Source organism: Myodes glareolus, chromosome 7 (assembly GCF_982192425.1).
Source record: "Myodes glareolus chromosome 7, mMyoGla1.1, whole genome shotgun sequence".
Classification (NCBI taxonomy): Eukaryota; Metazoa; Chordata; class Mammalia; order Rodentia; family Cricetidae; genus Myodes; species Myodes glareolus.
The window spans coordinates 64,804,338-64,827,368 of NC_142032.1; the positions used below are offsets into that span (position 1 = coordinate 64,804,338).

The 23,031-nt window shown below is 48.9% G+C and overlaps 1 protein-coding gene across 1 annotated transcript in view; it reads right to left on the bottom strand.

The window, feature by feature from the left end:
* The window catches only part of Inpp5a (inositol polyphosphate-5-phosphatase A), a 189,244-nt gene extending 166,477 nt beyond the window's left edge, over window positions 1-22,767 (bottom strand). Inside the window, exon 1 of the mRNA XM_087908310.1 lies at window positions 22,421-22,767. Within this exon, the coding sequence (XP_087764436.1) occupies window positions 22,421-22,495 (75 nt within the window). The 5' untranslated portion in view covers window positions 22,496-22,767. The remainder of the gene's footprint in view (window positions 1-22,420) is intronic.
* Window positions 22,768-23,031: the final 264 nt, after the last annotated feature.

Below are 23,031 nucleotides of genomic sequence, written 5' to 3' on the forward strand. Positions count from 1 at the left end.
CAGTGGTGAGCTCAGAACCAGGCCACATGCAGCAGGGTGGGAGATATGTCAAGAAAGCTCTGAGAATGACACTGGCCATCATGCAAGCCTCAAGCCACATGTCCACATGTGCAGACCACAGCACACGGCAGAGGAAACTCAAAACTATCAAGATGCATAATACTTTACCCAGAGGAGACGTAAGCATCACCTCTTCAGGACACTAGATCAGTAAATGAGCCTATACAAATCACCATCTTTCCCAGCGGCTGCCGGACAACCAGCCGTGGACTCTCACTAATGACAGCCACCAGCCCAGCATAGGAGCCTCTCACCTCATTCCCCAAACATGCAGATCGGAGGGCAACAAATGGAAGTCCTAGAGCAGTGAGGAGGGGACAAGGGTAGTATTGCCAGGAAGCAGCTTGTCAGCACCCAGACAGCTGCACTGGCCTCCTTACTGGCAAGGGGTCGCCTGGTCCAGCCCTGTTCTGACAAAGCAGAAGTATCTTTGAGAGTTCACAAACCTAGTTTCCACCCAGCCTCCTGACCCAGTGACAAACCAAGGCCGACCTTAACTACCAATGGGAAACCATCAGTGTAGAGTGGACACAGAAATGTTCAGGAGAGAGAAAACACATGGCTGACAAGTGGGTAAGGTGTGGCCAGCAAACCCGGGAAAAAGAGATAAAAGAGATGAGTATTGTTACTAAGGAGTCCCTCAAGGAACATCTGGCCAGCAGACACAGTGAAAGCAAGGGGTCCGACCACAAGGCCGCTTCCCCTCTTTCCTTTCCTCTCTGGCTTCAGTTTTCCTAGAGAACACCAGTTCACACCTCACCCGCCACAGCTCTCCTGAGAAAAGAGCTCCTTTTGACTTTAAAATCACTTAGCCGTTTAGCAGCAGCAATTATGACCTTTGCAAATACAAGGATACTTTGTTACTTTTTCTACCCTGCACATGTTCCTATCCACTCACCTCCACGCCAAACAAAATTCCCCAAAGGGAATGTGCTGGGGTCTACTTTCGGGTTAAGCAGGCGCAGATGAAACACCCAATCATTAGGGAAGAAGGTAGAATCCCTTGCCCCACAAGGCTCCCCTCACAGACTGCCCCAGACCAGCAACAACACCAAAACCCAAGCTCTGGGGAAGACAGAGAGTGCGAGTACTCAGGAGGCACCCATGGAGCTGCTGGTTAGGCCAGTCTCACTGTTCTCATTCTAAACAAGGCAGCAGTCCAGTCTGGCCAGATCCCAGATCACACTATTACCATCACTGCCAATCCACTTTCACCACAGAGCCCAGGTCTAAGAAAGGATTTGAATAGAAGAAACAGATCAACACAGCCTATCAAAAGGAAAAGGTCAGAGTTCACATGCACCCACGCCTCCTGAAAGGAACCTAGAGGAATCACAGCCTACAGTCAAGTATCAAGGTCATAGGCCTAGAAGGAAAAGGCAGCAGAGCAAAAGGAGCTGGGGGCGGGAGTAATTTGAAGAGGAGAAAAGGAAGGAGAGGAAAGAGGAAGAAGGGGAGGGCAAGAGTAAGAAGGAAGACAAGGATGCTGAAGGGCAGGATGAGAAGGAACAGGAAGAAGACAGTAAGATAAGAATAAGGAAAAGGAGGAGGAGGAAAAGGGGAAGGACCAGGTAGAGAGAAGTCAATCATCTATCCCAACTCCCGACCTCTTCACCCTCCTCCTTTTGTCACACACAGGGAAAACCAAGTTAGACCCATGGAACTGGGTGACACCCTGTCTGTCATGCCTAGGCTTGAGGAAAAGCCACAGCCTCCCTCTGTGATTTACTCAGGTTTCTTCTAGGACAAAGAGCAAGATGCAGCAAATCACAGGTCAACATCCAAACTTTCTCTACTGCATGTAAGACTAGTGCCCTCAGGTCCTCCCCCTGGGCTAAGAGTTGTCAGTATTAGCATGCAGATGGACAGAGCACAGCCAGGTGTGACCACAGTAAGCAGATGTTACGAGCAGACAGATCAGCAGAAAGACAGATGCCATGACCCAGCCACAGTGGTAAGGGCTACAAGGAGAGTAGAAGAGGCTGGGTGCATGGGACTAAAGCTCAGTGATGTAAAAAATGAAAGAAGAGATGAAGCTAAAGTTAGGAATGGTATGAACTGGCCAAGAAAATGACAGGCAAAGGCACATGTTCCCACCCAAGGGACCTCAAAGGCTCTGGCCCTCAGATGGTCCATGGCTGATGCACCTAAGATCTCTCTCACACCCAGGCTGCAATGGTGAGTGCTGGGTCCCACCATACCCAGATGGAAGCTGGAAGAAAGTCTGGGTCTGTACAGGCTGGGACCTGTACCGGGGACCTGGAACTACATGACAGGGATAAATTCACACAGACCACATGGTGTCCCCAGCTACACGAGAGCAGTGGCTGAACCAAAGTCCAATGTGAACCATTGAGACTCTCAGGAAGGAAGAAGGGTAGGACATCCTGAGGGATGTGAGAAAGGGTCTTGAAAGGGTCATGAGCAGAATCTAAAGTCACAAAGGAACACAGTGCAGGCTGGAAAGTAAAGAACAAGTGGAAGGTGGCTGAGGCAGGCAATGACCTGAGACCGCTATGTGACTGGTTAGGAGGAAAGGGAAGCAGAGCCTGGGGCTGCAGGGTTGAGGGCTCAGTGCTGGGGTCCCTGCCACCCAGATGCATGCTGCTTCTCAGGGAGGCTCATAGCAAATTTTTGGAAAGGTGAGAAAGGAGAAAAAAAAAAAACACATATACACACTGTCAAGCCTTTAGAATGAGTGTAGCTGCTGAGGACCAGAAAATGCGCAAGGGCAGCAGACAGCAGGATCAACAAAGGAAGGCGCAATCAGAGAAGTAGGGGAAGAATTTGGAGAGAAAAGTCTTGCTCCCGTGCCATGGTCTACCCAGAGCAGAGCAAGCCTGGACACCGCCTTACCCTCAGGACTCGAGTATACTCAAATAGGGTAATAGACAGGCTAAAAGATGGGGTAAGGGTTATAGAGACACTAGCACAGAGAGAGGAGGAAATGTTACCCTGAGCCTTCCCTGGGCTCCATCCTGCCATCTCAGATGGTCTCAGTTCTTCCTCTATGGACACCCAACCCTGCAGGCACTTTAGTCAGGGACTTGGAGCTGCAGAAGCACGTGGCCACTGATCAGGGCAAACCTGAGAATCAGTTCTATCTAGTCCTCAGCTGGTACCATGGCACATCCATAGGACCTCTCGGCAGGGAGCTGAACCAGTCACCACAATACCCCAAAGTAGTCTCTGCACTCATAGATGCATACACGCTGGACATGCAGAGAGCCAGGCCCAACATCTCACCAGGAACCCCACTAACTGCCCAGATACAGTATCCTGGTGGAAGCCACACATCAAAGGAGCACCCCACATCCTGCTCTGCCTGCAGTGTGTTTCTGCCCCAACTTCAGAACAGATGTGAGGAGCAGGAGCAACATTTCATTTTGTCAGTCATCTGGCCTGGTAGCTTTGTGTTCTGAGGAACAGATGGCCCTGAGCTTTGCATTCCCAGGTGCACCACATCCTGGAGTTCTGCATACCTGGCTGCCACATACCTGACAATCAGACCATACACCTGAAAGCTAATCCCAGATTTGCAAGCTGCCATGAACCAAAGAGCTGATCGTGGACATGCAAGCTGATCATGAACCTGAGAGCTAACCATAGACCTACAAGTTGGTCACAGACCTGAGAGTTGACAGATCTAAGAGCTGACCACAAACCTGAGAACTGACTATAAATTTAAGGGCTGACCATGGACCTGAGACCAGACCACAGACATAAAAGGTAGCCATAGATCTAAGGGCTGACCACAAATCTGAGAGCTGATCATAAAGTGGAGAGTGGAACATGGATGTGAGAACTGACCATGGGTTTAAGAGCTTACCATTGATGTGAGAAAAGTTTAGCACGGATGTGAAAGCTGACCATATCCACAAGCATATGACTTTTGCATGCTCACCTTCCTGACATCGCATTTCACATCTGGTCCAACAAAGCTCTCAACTTCAAAACACTAGGAAGAGCTTCTTTTAGAATCACTGTGGAGCTCACCTAAACTGTAAAATCTTTAAGAGGTGTCTATCCTCATAGCATATCACATCAGGATGCCTGCCCAGGGATGCCTTCAGACACAGTATAAAAGAAAAAAGGTTGAGATACCATGGTAAGCCATGAAGGTAGCAACTTTTCTCTTGGCCCCTCGTCCTCCCTGTAAAAGTGGGTATGGGCACTGCACCCACCAGGTCAGCCATTCTCCCTGGCCAGTTCTAGAATGAGCTCAGGATTCCCACACAACAGCAGAAGCTTCCTTGGGGTACAGGTCAATCCCTGCTGGTGATGAACTCAAAAAGAGGCCCAGCGGCTGTCTGAACACAGAGACAGGGTTGGAGCCAGAGTGTTGGCAGGGGTCACACATACATGGTAGCACCACCTGGGACAAGCAGAGAAACAGAAACTAGGAGTGGGCCCTGGAAGGGGAAGCCATTGCCTCCTGCTACCAGCACTGTGCTCCTGGCTGCAGGGCATGCGCCATCTTCCTTGGAAGAGTTGCCAGGGTACTGTCCACAACATGAGCGAGTTCACCATAGACCAGAGGTTCTAGACTCCAACCTACCCACAGCCAATCTCTGGACACAGTGGCATGCACAAGTACCTAGCACATCTCAGAAAGAGCAGTGGACACAGGAAAGAACAGGAGCTTTCAGCCCTAACGAACAGTAAAAGACAAGCACTGACACTCCCTCACGAGAGGCCTGGGGTTTGGTGCAACAAACTAGGTCTCCAGCTCATCCTAGAAACTATCCAATGACTTGCTTCTAAACCTCCTCTTCTGTTTAAGCCACCCTTGGGCTGACAGGTAGCTCAGGGATTCTGTACTATGTAATCCTTTCAAATATACCCCAGGGCCTGAAGAAGCCCAGTTGTTGTCACTAGGAAATGGAACAGCACCTGCAGTTCACACATAAGATAGAGCCAGCAAATGGGGGTCAACCTGGACAAGAAGACTCACATCTGCAGAGAGCAAGAAGACCACATGACATCAATAACCATGCCCACAACCTGAAAGAAGACACAATACACACCAGAGCCAGATGCATTTTCTACACATTCTTCTGGGTGACAGATGTGAGATCAGCCTATAATCTTAGAGGGGCTCAAGCCACACTGACCAAGGTTGCAGCCAACAAAAAGCAAGGCCCCTGTGACAGGTGTCACATCTTAAGGCTCAGTGAGAAGGCTATCTCACATCACCTCAAAAGGTACTCCATACCTCAGGAGCTTAGGTCTTGACCTTCAGGGCCTCTTAGCAACTTAGTAATTGCAGTCTCAGAGGAGACACTAGCCGGCCTACATCAATACGAAGCAGTAACAGGAAAGAACACTGGATCAGTTTCCTGCAGGATATTGCACTTTAACTCTCAAAGAAAGCAATTAATCGTGCACGAGAAGATGAATCTCACTGCAAGAAGCAATTCCTGATCCTGCAAAGGGCAGATGTCAGTGAAGAAAGGAGCAAACATACATAAGTGGAGAAGGAAGCCAGGTCAACAGCTGCCTCTGGTTCCAAAGTCTTTTGATAAGCAGTCCCAGGCCAGTAAGTGTCAATGTTACCTAAGGCCCAGGACCTCCAGCAAGGTTATCTTCAGGAATAAGACAAGCAGATGAGTCACAACCCAAGTAAGGCAGGTTGACCTGACCATTGACTTCTCCAAGCCCACAGGAAGTACACACAAATCATAACCCCTGGGTGCTCACAGCCAAGGGCTACTGAGTGGAAAGTGTTCAGAGGGCATTTCTGCAAAAGTCATCCTGACATGTTGCTTTCTTCCTAGTGAGCTGCGGTGGTCAATGGTGAGAGGGTGCAGGTTAGTTTGTCAATTGAACACAAGCTAAGGTCATCTGGGAAGAGAGAACCTCAAATGAAAAATAAAATGCCTCCATCAATTTGTGAACCATTTTCTTGATTAATGATCAATGTGGAAGGACTCAGCCTACTGTGGGCAGATGAGACTGGAAAGAAAGCTGAGCAAGCCATGGGAGCACACCAGTAAGCCGCATCCTTCCATGGTCTCTGCTTCAGCTCCTCCTCCTTGAGTTCTTGATTTGGCTTTTCTTTCATGATGAACCATGAGCTGTTAAATGAAAGAATCCTTTCTTCCCTGAGTTGCTTTTGGTCATGACGTCTACACAATAGAAACCTTGTTAGGCCAGAGGAGAACTCACTAAAACATGGCAACTCTGCAGGTACATGGGCCGCGGGAGCAGGAGTGCAATGTTCTCTCACATACCTGGAGCTGCTGGTACAGTGCTGCAGACAGCTGCCTCGGAAGACACCCAGGGCATTCATCTTTCTGTTGAAGCTGACCCTCATCTGGTACACACTTATTCCATCAACACATTAAGTCAACAAAAGTGCCATCGATGAGATTCCCCCAAGGCTTATGCAAACAGGAGAAAAGCCTCAAACTTAGAGTCATGACCCAGGATACTCAGAAGAGAATGGACCCCACCGGCCTGCACAGCAGACAGTTAGCTCAGCTGTTTCCAAGGCATCAACCTAGTATCTACCAACTACGAGAAAGGAAGGCAGAGAGGTGAAATAGGAAGACTCAAGAAAGGCTTCCATGTGGTTTAACTCTGAATGCATACAACACCAACCAGAAGACCTAGGAAGCCAAAAGATCAGCAAAACTGGCAAAACTGAATTAGACTAGTGAGGAAAAGACTCGATTACTAAAGTCAGGAATGAAGGACAAGAAGATCCAGCCTCACAGAAATGAAAGGAAAAGAGTTACCAGTGACAATCAGGGAGCGGTGAGTCAACCAGCCAGGTGCAGTAATAATTCCTAGCAATATACAAACAGTATAGCTGACTCAGAACTCAGAAGGAAAACTCTCAATAGATCATACACAAACACAATGATTAAGATAAATTTAACCTAACTTCAAGACCTGTATTCTTAAAACATCAGTGAAATTAATTAAAGAGATGGGAAAGATGGTGGGAGAGTGGATAAGGAAGAGGCAATGGAGAAAGGAAGAGAGAGAGAGAGATTATTTTGTTATGTTAACTTTAAAAAGCAATAAAATGAGAAATTAAGATGAACTCAGACTGACTGGAAGCACACCACTGCAATGGTAACACTCCCCTGAAGAATCGACAGACTCGTGATAACTTCTGTCCAAGTTCAGGTTGGCTTTTTGTGGAAACTGACAAGCTAAGCCTGAAATTCATATAGAAATGGAAGGAAATGGCCAAGACAAGACTTAGGACAACAAAACAAAAAAATTAAGGAACTCACGCTTCTGACTCCAAAGCTTACTACAAAGCTACAGTAATCAAGAGTCTGATGCCAGCAAAAGGATGCACATGTCAACCAATCAAATATAAATGAGTCCAGAAAAAGTTTGTACATTCACAGTCAATTAAATTTTCAACACATGTAGTAAGATGGTTCAGTAGGGAATAAGAATCTTTCCAATAAATGCTACTGAATGACTAGATAGTCAAATACAAAAGAAACAAGACCCCCTACCTTGCTTGACTACAGGTCTTAAAACAGATGTCCTTGTAACCTCAAACTAGATTCAAGCAACCAAACAAAAAGCAAGGCATAGTCCATCAAAATTAATACCACTAATGCCTCAAATAACACTCAAGAAATGAATACAATAAACCAAATGGGAAAACAAATCGTGAATCACACAGTTGGAAAGGGTCTAGCACCCAAAATATATATATATATAATTCTAATAACTCAACAATTTTTTTTCAAAAAGTTAAATGTGCTGTGGATTTGAATCTTCAAAGTAGACATATAAATACCCAACAAGCTCATGAAGAAACTCAACGTAGGGAAATGCACATCAAACCACAGAGATGTCACTTTATCCCTACCAGGACAGTTATCATCAAAGACGAGCAATAACAAATGCTGTTTGGGGATGTGGAAACACTGGAACCGTCACTCACTGCTAGTGGAACATGAAACAGCCTGGTTGTGGAAAGCACCCAGCAGTTCCTCAAAAGCTAAGCTCACTTGGCTAGCACCTCCACAGCTGGGTTTACACCCAAGAAAACAGAAACCTATGTTCAAACAAAAGCTTGAACATGGACGTTCACAGCAGACCTACCTATAACAGACAACTGTCCATCAATACCACACAAAATGCAATATGTATCTACACAAAGAAATAGCACTGGATCATAAAAGCAAATAAAGTATTGCCAATGACACACCATGGGTCATCCCAGAAAATATTGTGCTGAGTCAAAGCATTGGACAGGACACAGACCGCTGAATCCCATTCAAAGGAAACATCTAGAACCAGTGACCCTGAGAAAAAAGTAAATTCATGATTGCCAGGGTTTCAGGGGGAATAGAAATGGGGGTGACTACAAATCAGCTTTAGGTTTCTTTTCAGGGTGCTAAAGTACCCTGAAATTAGAGTGTTAGTGGTCACACAAGCTGGTGAACACATGGAAACACTGAGCTGTATATTTTAGAACAGTATTTTTATGTTATCTGAACTTTATAAATTATAGATAATAATAAAAGACACCAGTACAGACTCTTCCGAATGAAAAGAAGAAATGTTCTACAGATATGCACATATTACACATACACACACACACACACACCAAATACTCAAGAGGCAGGACCTCAATTACCCATGTGCTCAGTCAGTGGGGCTGAGATAAGGAAAACCTTGGTACTAAGGAAGCAGCTGGTTTAGGCCACACCCACACCATGTGCACAAAAGCAGAACCCATTGCTTCACAAACTGCAAGCAGCCGTGGAATGACGAAACCTTTCCAAGACTTCTCCAGTCTGGTAATGCAGCTCCAAGGCAAGGGCCACAAGATGCAAGTTGAAAGCTGAGGGAGCTAAAGACCCACAGCACTTGGCCGGCCAAGGTGAATGACAAGGACCAGGGTTCAGAAGAACATCCTGGAGGAGGCAACACTACGCAAATCTGGGAAGGACATTGAATCAACTCAACTCAGTCAAGGCTGGGCACAATGGGCACAGATGAAGAAGCGACTACACCTTCTCATCAGTTAAGACAGACCCTAATGCAAACACCACTGAAAGACTATGAAGTTCTTCCACTGCATACCTATGTACGCCACACAGCTCATGCCATTTTGCCCTCCAAAATGTGAACAGGGAGGGCAGTGCTGCATCTATCCTACACACCACTGCAGGAGAATACGGTCATTGCGGTCATCAAAACATAGCTGTTAGATTCCTTTTAACACTAGGGTATATGGGACCTCTCCCCAAGTAGAATTTTATTCAAAAAAATAAAATAAAATGGAAGAAAAATCATACATTAGTGTCTTTGAGACTGTTATTCACAGCCCCTAGGTATACCACCATATCCCTATTGTCCAGCATCCTGTCATTCGATCACAGAGACACCCCCATAGCACAGAACTCCCAGGTCACTTGGAGCTCCTATACTTCCCTAACTCCACCTCCAGTGCAACCTCTTCCATGGGAGCCTCTGCTTATCTGTATATAATGACACAATTTACAATCAGCTCAGGGGCTCAACCAGATTCAAATGCCTACTCTCAGGAACAACAGCAGCAATGGAGCAGACACGGCACCCCACAACTCACCACACTTTCCCACTAACACAAACCCAGACCAAGGACCATGTTCACTGAAAAGCAAAGGCCTGAGATCCAGGAGCAGGCAGCTCCTCTTAGCCCATGGTGCTTGTTCCTACTACTGTCTGCCGTATCAGACACAGAGCTCCCCATTTCCTGACTTTGCTCCTGTGTCACAGTGCCCCAACAGCCACCCCTTCCTTGCCTCTCCAGCTGGCTCTGAACCTCCAAAGCAAAGCCTTCAGGACTCAGCTCCTGCCACCTGCACCAGGGGCCATGTGCTCTCCACACCAGAGCATCTCTGGGCTCTAAGTCATTCGAGACTGACTCCGGGAAGAGATTCTTAGTCCGAATTATGCTCTAAGGCTGGAGGAGTAGGGTCCCAGGCTGTGGGGAAGATGGGTCACTGGTGTCCTTGCAGGGGGAGGCAGAACCCCCAGAGTCATGAGGTTGACAGGCCTGACATGTAAAGTACCTTGGAAAGCATTCAGTGGACCAAGGCCATCCTGCCAGGGGCCTCTCCTCACTTCCCAATATGCCCTCCACAGGTCCTGCCTTTCCTTTAAGATACAGCAGAGTCAAGGGAAATTGGAGCTCTGTAAAGGTAACAGCAAACTGGTCTGGGGTGGGGGAAACCCCAAAGCTTCTGCACCAAGTAAGGCAGGTTGGCAGAAGTGAGACCCCATCTGACCCAGTGAAGGGTCCCAGACAGCTTCATGTCTGTCACAGGGCACTGTTTTGTTTACTTTCCTGGTCAGTTGCCAAGGCTCACTCCTGTCTCCCACACATGACCTGGCCCTTTCCTCCCACCTGGACAGTGCAGAGTACACCATCTGACTGCAACAGTGAGGGCCCCCAGGTCGTTATAACAAAACAGGAAGTTATGACAGATCTGAAAAACCCCAACTGTGATGAAGGAGAAAAGCAGCAAAACATGTCCTCAGAAATCTGCCTGCTCCTCGGACAGATGCCATCCCAACAGAACAAGCCCTAGGAGAGTGACTCCAAACAACCCTAGATCATGACCAGCAAGGCTGGGTCTCAGCTCCAAGATGCTAGGAACACCTGACATTGAGCTGGACAAAACAAGTGTCCATTGTAGCCCCACCCCCAACAAAGCTCTGTAGCCCGCAACCAGTATACAACTCCCAAACACCCCAGGGGCTCGCCGACCAATGAGTGTAGCAACATTTTCTTCCAAGAGAAGGCTCTCAGAATCCACAGGAGGAGCTGCTGGCTCTCAACACCTACATGTGTGTCACCCTGGTGATCAGAGCCAGCAGCCCAAAGATGTCCCTACTCATCATGCAGTCAGCAATCACCAAAAGGTAGACGAGGGAAGCTGCTCAGGGCTGAAGAGTACTCAGGACCCCAGATAGAGCCTCGTATAATGAAGTCACAAGTCCAAATGGACCCAGGACCACACACCCAAACCATCCCAATAGCAAACTCCCACAGAGGCAACAACCAGGCTCAGCAAAATGGCCCTGCAATACCAAGGGGCCCACCCTCAGAAACAAGAAAAGGTACAATGGGCCAGCAAACCTGACAGCCCATCAACCCACAGCCTTAAACAAGGTCATGGATCCTCCTAAATAGAGAAATGAGACCAAATTTAACCTTCCTCTTATTCTCCTACCCCAAGGCAGCCAGATGCCTCCCAGCTGCAGTTAACACCCCCTACTATCCTACAGTGGCTGCCCATGTTGACAGGCCTAAGCCAAGATAGCTACCTACTACCAAGAATGCCAGACCATCCCATCACAGACAGACGTTTCCCACGTAACCTCAAGGAATGCCACTGCCAAGCCCAAAGAAGCACCCACCTGGTGGCAATGCCCCCTCCCAGCAAGCCATAACCTATCTACCACAGGACCACCATCCTACAAAAAGTCTGGGTGACAGGACCACAGAGCTATAGTCACAAAGTGCCTCTCAGACTTACACACAGATGTACAAACACAAATCCAGACCCCAGGGAGAAGGTAACTGGGAAAGGGCAAGAGTACTAACTAGGTCAGTAGCCAGTGAGGGTCCTGGAAAGCCCACCTCACCCCCAGAAACTGACAGGCATGGGTTGAACTGCAGGACTCCTTTCCCCCTCGACAGCGGCATGTTCCCTGCACCTGTAGGCAACAGGAGAGGATCTCCCACTGAGTTTTCATGGGAGAACACCTACTCTTGCTTCACCTGAATGAACTGTACTCAAGGGAGGAGCATTATCACACCTGCCTGTCTGTCCAAGTACATGGGGCCTCCAGTTGGGGGGGTCCCAGAACCCTGAACCCCTCCTAGAGAGGTGAGCAGAAGGACAGCAGCCATGGAGCTGCCCACCACAGTCACTGCCAAAAGCCATTATCAATATACCAAAGGAACGGACTTGTAGGATGCCTACTATCGAAAAGAAGAGGTGAGAAAGACATAGGGCACCTTGTGCACACTCATCATCAGGAAGGCACCACCAGATGCTTGACGGCAAAAGACTGAACCTTATACACTAATGGAAGGGTATGAAATGGTGCACACCCAGAAATACACACACACTGACTGTTCAATCAGTCCCAGGAAAGCGAGCACCCACACTCACACAGAACTGGAAACCCCAGGAAGGCAAGGACTTACGTTCATAGAACCAACGTTTAGTAACTCACTGTACCCCAAAGACCTCCCTACTGGGAATGAATGAACCATGTGACCATACAGTGCAATACAACTCAGCCATAAGCCAGGTCAACTGTTGACACACAAAACTGAGGAACCTCAAAATCATCACACTGTGCTCAGTGAGAGAAACCAGACATCAGACTGAACATCGTATGATTCCATGATGTGAAAATTTCATGAAAGACAGAATCTAACAGAACAGCAGAGCTGAAGTGGGTGGGGCCAGGAGCTAGGGCCAGGAGCTGGGGCCAGGAGCTGGGGCCGAGCACTGTGGAGGGCCAGGCGGGAAGTGTTGCAAAACCGCTTCATGGCAACAGCTGCATAAATGCAGGCATTTTCCAAAAGTCATTGACCTGTACAGCCTTCTAGGTAAATCAAATGATATGCACATTTATTATTCCTCAATAAAAGTGTTTAAAGGAAAAGGGGGAGGAGTTACAGTTCAAGAACTTTTAGACTTTTCCACTAACCACAAAAGTGTGTCTGACCATACTTATCCCTATGGCACATGAGGTGCAAGCAGAGCCAATGCTAACGTCACTGTGGCAGGACAACACATTGCCTTTGGTTCAGCTGACTTAGACACTTCCCACCCAGTCTCCACCTTCATCCTGACATGGGTATCAGCAACTTCAAGGAAACCCACCAGGCTCCATTCCTGTCCTCTATCCACTCATGGAGAACCCCAAACCATGCACAGTGTTACTGTCAGAGGCCAGGCAGCTGGATGTAAATCATATGTTGAAAGCTATCAACAGGGAAAAAAATAACATGACAAAGCAAAGCCTGGAATCACTTCAGGCTGGAGAAGAGAGGGGCAGGCAAGAAGAGCTCTAAACATATTACCCAAGGCCAGGACATAAGCTGGTCCTGGAAGGATCAGTGAGAGCCACCAGCCCCTGCAGGGATCTGGAGGCGTCCCTAGGAAAAAACAGTGGTTCAGAGGCCACAGATGTAGAAATGTGTTCTACTTGAGCAACAAGCACTGTGAGGGAGAAGAGGGAACAAGAGCAGGGAGACCACACCAGTGCAGAAGCAAGACTTCTGGGGAGTCCCAAGTGTTCCAGCAGGTCAAGCCAGTCAGAGAGCAAAGCTGCAGGGGATGAAGTTCCTCAGGGACCAGTGTCAGGTCATACAAGAGGCTATAACCGTTAGCCACATGCGTTCAGGCTCAGTGAATGGTTGGCCAGCCATGTGGCAGCAGCTCAGCACACAGAGATAGAGTGAAGATGAGGCTGCTGTCCCTAGGGACTCATAGCAAGTTCCACACATCAAGCTAGGAGGGCAGTGGCAAGGCCTCAAGAGCCTTGTGCTTGCCCAGCAGCACTGGCAAAGACAGGTACCCTCCTCTCTGCTTTAGCATACTTAACCAGATTTCCAGGTGATTCTGGCTTGCTGAAGCATCAACAGGCAGGAGCAGATGATCCAAGCTCACATGTCTGACAAGAGAGGGCATGGGGCACTGAAGAGATGGCTCAGCAGTTCAGAATGCACTGCTCTCCTAGAAAACCCATTGGGTTCCCAGCACTCACAACCACCTGCAGCTCTAGCTCCAGGGATTCAGTGCCCTCTTCTCTCCTCCGTGAGCACCTACACACACATACACAAACACACACACATGGAAATAAATATAATTTTAAAGAAAGATAGCAGGCCCATGCTGACTCGGAATGTGGTCTATCTGAGCCTCCAAGAGGAGAGAAAGGCCTGGGACCAATCTGAATGGGCAAGCACACCAGCTGAAATGCCCAGCCATGTGAGGCTGAATGAGGATGGTAAGGGTCAGAGTCATCATGAAGAGTGTGTTCTGAAGTGTAGCCAGTTTAGAGGTAGAGTAGGGCCAGATCAGAAGGCAGGAGCTGGTCCAACAGTTCCAATGTGAAAAGGCAGCTAGCTCTGTTCTACACGCATATCCCAGGACAAAGGGCAGGGAGAATAACCCAGAGCCTCAGCAAACTCCAAGGAAAAGCACCATACCCTCATCAGAGATCTAATCAAGAAGACAAATGGCTCATGGTCACAATGATCAATCAGTATGTCAGAACTCTGCAGTAACTAGTCCATGGAGATACTCCTGGAAATGATTTGAAGGCATTCCATTTACAAAAGGGAAAACAAATTCAGATGCAGTGTGTTCTAGACTTGCAAAGCACTGGTGTCCTGATATCACACCCAGGGCATATCTCCAGTCAGGAATCCTCTTATATCAAACATTAAGCCCTGCCCACCCAGAGCCCCTGCCAGGGCCTAAGACCCTTTGCATCATAAGGGTTGACCTATACAAGATAACTATCCAAACATCCTACAAAGGATCTGCTAATACAGCTCCTCTCTATGGCATAGGGCATCCAGCAATCACTCCTCTAGTGGCATACACCTCTCAAAACACCCCTTCACAGTTTAAATGTTGGAGGAGCCACACAGGTACCAGGGTATTGTCATCACTAATGCCAAGCAGAAGTACAACAGTGACTCAAGTGTCTCGGAGAGAAAGTCCAAAGACATGCTCACAAAACAGAGCAGTTGTGAGAAACTATGGCTAAGGACCAACAGTGAGGAGCCAGCCTCCCACAGAGCCCACAGGGATGCTGCATTAAGCTGGTGCATGCCACTCCCAATCTGCCAATACTAGAGTATTATTAAATCAGAGTAGGGTTTCCATGTTTGGATCAAAATTATCCTAGCATCAACATAGACAATGGCCTCTCATCAGTCTTACATTGTGGACGCTCCACTATCATTCATCATTAAGGAAAGCCCAGAAAGTTTTCTCACACTGTATCTTGTCAGGAGGAATGCACCAGGGTCCTTAGTCAACTGAAGGGCTCACTACCCAGGCTGGGTGAAACAGTTCAGAACTGCCTTCCCAGAGAATTAGTTCTGGATCTTTCTAGGTTTCACTATGCCTGAAGGCCAAAACCTAATCTACTGTCCAGGAAAGAGGAGAGGCCAAACCTTCCAAATTCCCTCCTCCCTGCAACTCCAAAGGTAATGCTTGCAAGGCAGACCTAGCTGGCCAAGGCCTTACCTGACTACCTAATAGCACCAAGAGCCTAGCCAGCGTAGGCACCTCCCCAGGCCTTTGGAGAGTCTGTCAGTGTGGGAGATTCCCAAGTATCCTCACAAATGAAAAGGGCTCAGTCACTGGACTGGGAGGGGCACAAGTCTGCCTTCTCTGTCTCAGTCACACTCATCATTCAGTGAGTTCACATCAGGGCAAGACACCCAGTGTGAGCTGTCACTGAATAGCACAGGATAGAAGGTGAACACCTCAGAGCTCAGGCCATTTCCAGAGAGAGCCCACACTCTCCCAGCTGTAACTTAGGGAAACTGGCTCCTCGTCATGAGTCAAAAACTCTCAGCTGTAGTCTCTCTGCCGGAGACAGGAACTCCCAAGACCCTTCACAGAGGCAGATCTGGGCTGAGTTTCTGCGACTTCCCAATCAGACCATGAAAACGCCCATCAGATTCCAAAACCAAGCAGAGAGCCCCTCCCTGCTACTGGGAAAGCATGATAAGATTGCTCAAGTGTCTATGTGGACCATGTGAACCACAAATGTCACTGGGCCATCCAACAGCTCTACTCAAAGTGCTTACTTCAAATATGGAAAATATTTACTATTTCAAACCGTCCACATGCACCCAGGCCCCTCAACACCTCTGGAGCAATTAAAGTAGGCCACAGGGAGGATGGCAGTCCAACAAAGGGACACTGCACCCTCAAAGGCTAGTCAATAACAGAGAGACACATGGTTCCAGCTCCTTTACACTGGGACAGATCTGGGGTTGGTGACAAGCATAGCATGGAAGCAGACGACCACCAGGTGGATCTCTAAATTCTAAACATTGTATCTCAAAACCCTAAACATTGAAAGCAGCCAGGAAATGATGTCTGCGGAAAGTCACCTGTGTTTACAAATCAGAAATGGTTTCATACAGTGGTCAGAAGCACCAGCAACAGTAACATAAATGTTGCAATATGGTCTCCCTTGATCCTATCACTCTGGGAGAGGCAAGCCGCCTGTCTTACTTTTGGGGGGAGAAGTCAGGGTGGAGACAAGGATCTTCTGTGTAGCACTTGCTATCTTGGAACTCATTCTGTAGTCCAGGCTGTCCTTGAACTCAGAGATCCACCTGCCTCTGCCTCCTGAATTTTGGGATTGCAGATGTGCACCACCACTGCCCAGTGATCCTCCTGTCTTACATATTCAGGAAACTGACAATAATTCAGTCTGCCTGCTGAAATCTCTGGGCACAAACAGCAGTGTCAAATGGAGGAATACTGGGACTTCTTAGCTACTACCTACTTATCCTGAGACTAAATGGAGAGACACATAGTCCCAGTCCCTTCACATTGGGAGAGTTGGGGGGAGAGGCAGTCACAGCATAGAAACAGATAACCACCAGGAATATCTCAAAATTCTAAATATTGAAAATAGCCTTTTCCAGCAGGTAAGGCCAGCCACATGCTCTGACAATGAATAAAGAGACAAGTGAGCCAGTCCCACTTCAAGAAAGTGCTAGAAGGAATGGTTCACTGGTTAAGAGTATATCCTGCTCTTACAAAGGACCCAAGTTCGATTCCTAGCACACAGGGGATAAATGCCCTCTTATGACCTCCATAGGCACCATATTCATGTACTCATATGTATACATACATACACACACACACACACACACACACACACTTAAGAATAATGTGTTTTGATGTTGTTGTGTGGGGTGGGTTTTTGTTGTTATTTTGGTTTAGGTTTTTGTTTTTGTTGTTGTTGTTGTTGTTGTTTTGGACAGGGCTTCTCTGTGTAAATCTGACAGCTCTGTAGAAGACCAGGCTGTCTTCAAATTCACAGAGATCCACCTGCCTCTGCTTCCCCAGTGCTGAGATTAAAGGCTTGGACTACCATCACCCAGCTAAAAATAACTTCTTAAAAAGAGAGTGCTGGTCTTCTGTGGAGGCTGACTGCAGTGGCTGGGCCCTCTGTGCTGCACAGCCCATCTTAGCCTCAGTCTCAGCTTCAGCCTCTCTCCTGCAGCTTTGGGCATCACAAAGAGAAATGGAATCTAGGTGAGGACCAGGAAGTGAGCATGGTCAGAGAAGGTGTGGCTTGATCTGGGTATACCATCTTGAGAAGTGGGAAAGGAGAAGCAACTACAGAATTTCCAAGAAGTCAAGTCTTAGGGGAGAAAAAAGCAGAGGCTGGAGAAATGGTTCAGCGGTTAAGAGCACTGACTGCTCTTTCAGAGGACTCGGGTTCAATTCCCAGCACCCACATGGCAGCTTACAACTGTCTATAACTCCAGTTCCAGGGGACCTGACACCCATGGCAAAACACCAATGCACATAAAGACAAAGAGCGGTAGGTTAGGTACTGTGAAGAATGTGGAGAAACCAAGAACCACAAGGTGGAGGATGTGAAATGATTGCGGTCGGGGGCTGGAGAGTTGGATCAGCAGTTAAGAGCACATGTTGCTTTTAAATAGGACCCTAGTTTTATTCCTAGCACCCACATAGCTCAGAACCGTTTGTAACTCCACTCCCAGGTAATCCAAAGCCCTCTTCTGACCTCTGTGGGCAAAAAGCACACACTTGCTACACAGACATACATTCAGGCAAAACACACATCTAGAACAGTAATGTAATATATGTGAGTGTGTGTATATGTGTGATAGTTTCTTCAGGACTCAGCAAGTCCTCTGCAAGGCCCTGAGAGCGGAAAACACCCATGCACAAGAACACATACACCAGAGTTCGCAACAGTTTTCACAAACAAGATGCAAAAACAGTCCAATGCTCACTAACTGATCACTGGACAAACACAAGCACACAGGGACAACTGTCCATCCACAGATAGGAATGAAGCACACTGATGTATGCTATGACAGGAGAGATTCTGATGACTCCTTGCTACGTTAAAAAAAGAAAAAAAGCCAGACACAAAAGCCACATGCTCCACAGGTCCACTTCCAGGAACCAGGAACCTCCAGAATAGACAAATCCACAGAGGAGGCAAACACACAATTGGTGGGCAGAAGCAATGGACGGTGACAGCCAATGCATGGAGCTTCCCTTTGAGGTGACTTGAATTTTCCTGAGTGCAAAGAAATAATGCTAGTCCTGGCGCCAAGAGTCCCAGAGTGAAGTGTGGGACAGAATCTGGAAAGAGTAAGGTGGAGACTGTCCTCGTGAAGGCTGCTAGGACAGAACCGACCTCAGGAAATCTGAACTACAGCCCCTTCCACACTGGTGGGGAAAACCTGGCAGTGGAGATAAATCCGAAGAGGCAGGGGGGAAAGGCAAGTGGGCCAGGCTATCTGCCTGAGTCTATCCACCCACAGCAGTTCTGACCGGCCTCTCCCTATCCCATGGCTCAAGAACACCTGCTGACTAGGGACCCTCGGTCCCCACGAACTCACTGCCAGTTCTCCAAGACCATGACTGCCTAGAAAGGGCCACTTGGGAGTATACTAAGCAAAGCAGGAAGCCAGCTCCAGATGACATCTGACTCTGAACACATAGCAGGACCAAGGACCAGCACAGCCTAACCATGTAAGGTGAGAAGAACTCTGGAGCAAGTTCTCCAGCATTTACCTTCTCCGTCCACTGCCAGTCAATGAGTGAGGAGCCTAGAGCTAAAAGCACACTGGTCAAAACACCGACCAGATCAGCAGAGCAGTAACAGGCATGGCCCACATCACCCACTCCTCTCCCAGGGACACCAAGTCAAACTAGGAGTCAGTCAAAGGCAATGTGGCAGTCACTACTGGTAAGACAGAAAGTCGCAGGTCGCAGGTGCCCCACCCCCCCCCGGCTACCTGGAAAACTACTTCTGAAGGGTCACCAGCTGGGACAGGGGTCCTCAGGAAATGGGCCAAAGACTCTCTCCCAAAGAGTGACTGAGCCAAGGTTGCTTTTTCTCCTAACACCGTGCAATGACTTTAACTCTCTCACTCCCACTAAAGAGACCATGGAGCTTTCCTGCCCTGGCACTGGGTTAAAGTGACCAATTCCTCTGCCAGCAAACGGAGTGTCTGCTGAGTGTTCTGTGCTTAACATTTTCAGTTTTGACATCTAACATAATGACTACTGATAGTACAACACACACATACACACACACACATTGGCTTCCACAGTTTTTTTTTAAAACACGACACAAAAGTCTGCCTACAGTGATGCATTTGGACAACACTATAAGGTCAAAGGGCTAGAAGTAACCTGAAGGCTCTCAGCAGCACAGCTCAGTAACTGCAGTGGGCCACCCTGCCAGGCAAGGATGCCAGCCAGGATTGCTGGTGAGACAAGAGCAGGCTGAACAAGATGTTCTGGAGATCCCAGGGTGCTGACGACAAAGCTGTGATTAAAATTTACATACATGGGCTGGGGCCTATAGCTAAGAAGGAAAGTCTGGGGTTCAAGCCCAATGTCAAAAAAAAAATTACATGTTATTTTAAGAGGGGTCTCCTCTGGATTAGGAAGAGGTGGGGGGCATCAGAGAGAAGACTGTCAAAACTACAAATGCACAAACAAACTACCTACTGCTTGTGCATAAAAGGAAAAAATGCCTTCATAGCCCGCGTGACTGTTTCAAATCGGACACTTTCCTCCTGGGAACCGACTCCCTTAGGCAGCGGCTAAGGCACTGTGCTGTGCTGGGCAGAACTGAGCTTGTTTCCCACAGTGAAAAACTCCTTTACAGTCCCGAACACAGATGGAGTGGTCCGTCTGTCATCAGGGGCACATGCTCACCAAGGAGCACAGTCAAACACAAGCACGTTTTCTGAGTCTAGTATAACCAACAAATTAAAATATACCTCACTTGAGAATTTGCCACTTTCTCTCCCAGGCTTCTTCCCCATAGCACCCAAACCCCCTCCAAGGAAGCAGGCCCCAGAATACGAGTATGCCCTTCGTGGTCATTCTACTGAGGGTATGACTGCCCCTGGGGACTGGTTTGGAATTAACTTAAGTACAATTCACCAAGACAAATACTTCTTCTAGATACAGATGCAGTGCTAAACTCCAGAGAGCCATAAGAAAAATATAAAACTTCAGAGAACGTGTTGCTAAACAAAAGTGAGGTAAGCTGGGCATGGTGGTGTATCATCTTTAATCCCAGGAGACGCGAGTGGATCTCTATCTACCTGGTGTACACAATGAGTTCCAGGCCAGCCAGGGCTACCTGATGAGTTCCTGTTCCAAAAGGAAGCTGAAGTAAGTCACCCTCTTTAATGTCATCAGAAAGAAGTGAGTATGTGTATGATTGGAACACAACAAAAACTCTAGAACTCAGAATCAAAAATTACTAGAAAGAATGTTTTCACAGCAAAATTCTTTTCCCTTGGAGATGAAAGTGCCCCGCCATGCCTAATTTTCCTGACATTTCTGAGGCTTTGAAGCCACAGCTAACGGATCTGAATCATCTGAACAAAACCACGCTACAGTGACATGTTACTGGAAGGCCTAGAATAGAATGCTAAATATACGGGCACACACCCATACAGGCCCTTGTAGAAAACGATCACACATGAAACTACAGCAAGCTGTCCACACCTTGAGAGGGTAGACAGTGTCTCTCCAGCAGGGGACTAGAACACTCGCATGTTTATAAGTTAAATCACAAAATACAGCAATAACGCTTGCTTTTTACTAATAAAAAATCAAGCCTCCGCTGTCTGAGAACTCAGCTCAATGAAACTCTTCTCCCATGCTTGCTGCCAGGAAGGAAACAGGACCCTCCCCTGAAATCTACATCAGGCCTGTATCTAAGCCCTGGCATTGGCCCAACTGTTCACCTAGGCAAGGAGAGGAGAGGGAGAAAGGGGAGTACGTGGCTTCATAGTTCCATCTGTGACATTACCCTTTCTTCTTAAACAAGCATGTCACTTGGAGCCACATTCTGCTTTATTTGGGTTGGCAGTTTAAGTACCAACAGCGGGGTGGCACCGTGGCTGCAATGCTGAACTAGGTCAGCCCCAGCCTGCTCCCGGGAGCTCCTGGTGTCCCAGGCCTCAGCTCCCCTCTGCCTCCCAGAGGAGAGAACCCAGGGTTTCAGGGTGGGACTGAGGACTGGAGGGGCAGCCCTGGAAGATAAAGGGCTTTGGCATCATTTTTGGCCTTGAAGAGCTTTTCAACACCTTTTCATTTAGTAAACAAGGATTATAAAATCCTCCAGGGCTTGAATAGAGCTGCTTCATTTGAGAACTAGTGTGATTACATGTTACATGCTAAAATAAGGGTGTTTCACACCTCAGGACCCCACCACCACCAGAAAACAGGGCCAAGGAATGGAATATAGGGACCAGGCAGGACTCAGACAATGGAGCTAAGGATTTGGGGGTGAGGTCTATTGTGACTTCATGAAGAAAGCTCAGGGATAGGGCCAGGGAGCAGAATTAGAGGCCAGGATTCATGCTCAGAGGCCAAGGGTAGATGTAGGATCTGAGGTTTTAGGGTAGGGACTCAGAATTCAGGGTCAGTGTGGTGTGGGTTGGGAGGACAAGGGACCAAAATTTGAAAGCTGGGTTTTTGGAGTCAGAATTCAGACTTTGAAAAATCTGAGTCAGAGACTGGGGGATCGGGATTGAATCAAGAGACCTGCGGTCAGAATGTGGTGAGGTTTAGAGGCCAGGGCATCCAAGTACCAGGATTCTGGGTCAAAATTCCAGATCTGAACTGTGGCTCTGGAGTTCAGGAGCAGAAGCGGGATAGGGATTTGCTCTGTCCGGATCACAGCAAGGTACCAGCATCAGGACTCAAAGATCCAGACTTAAGCTGGGTTCCTTTAGTCTGGGTTAAGACAGGGGTTCAAAAGTCGGGTCTTCAAGTTTGGCCTCGGGGACCAAAAAAGCGGTGTCAAGGTCCAGGATGGGTTGCTGCAAGTTTCCTGGCCTAGGGTCCTACTATGGGGTCAGGGTCTGGGGCCTGGGGGGATTTCTGGTCCGTGTCCACTGCTGTGGGTAAGGAGCATCAGAGTCACACGTCCAAAAGACAACTGGCCCGGGGTCCGCGGCTGTAGAAGGCGCTGTAGAGGCAGGAATTTAGGGTCTCCAGCTGGAAATGGGGATGTCAGGGTCCAGGGCTGGGAGACTCCTGGCCCGCAGCCGCCCCTCCCTAGCCGACGGCGCGGCACTTACGTCGTCGAAGAGCGAGCCCACGTTGGCCGTGACCAGCAGGACCGCGGTGCCGGGGGCGGCCGCCTTCCCCGCCATGGTGCCCCGGCGGAGCGGGCGCTGGACTGGGTGGCGGCGGCCGCTTCCTGCGGGACCGGGCGGGCTGGGGTCTCGCGGGGCCGCGGGGCGTCAGCTGCGCCGGGGGACAGCACCGGGGCGCATCGCGGGCTCCGCGGGTCGGACCGGGCCTGGCCGGGGCTCCAGCCTCGCGGTCGCTGGCTCTTCGCTGCTCCGCGGCCCCGCGCCCGCTCGCCGCCGCGCCTCACAGCGGCCCGCGCGCAGCCATTAGACCCGCCGGGAAAGTTCCCGCAGCCTCCGCCGCCGACTCCGGCTGGGGCAAGTCCCGCCCCACGGAGGGTGGGACCCTAGGAGGCGGGGCTGCTGGTCGCGCCGGGGGCGGGGCCTAGGGGTGGGGAGGGGCCTGCGGGCAGCCTACTGCCTCGGGGCCTCCGCTCCCCCGCTCAGGGTTCGCTGTAAGGGCGGAGCCTCGGGCCTGAACTATACTGAGGGGCGGGGCCTGAGCAGGGGCGGGGTCTGCTTACAGGAGCTGGGTCTAGGGAGGGGCGGAACCAACA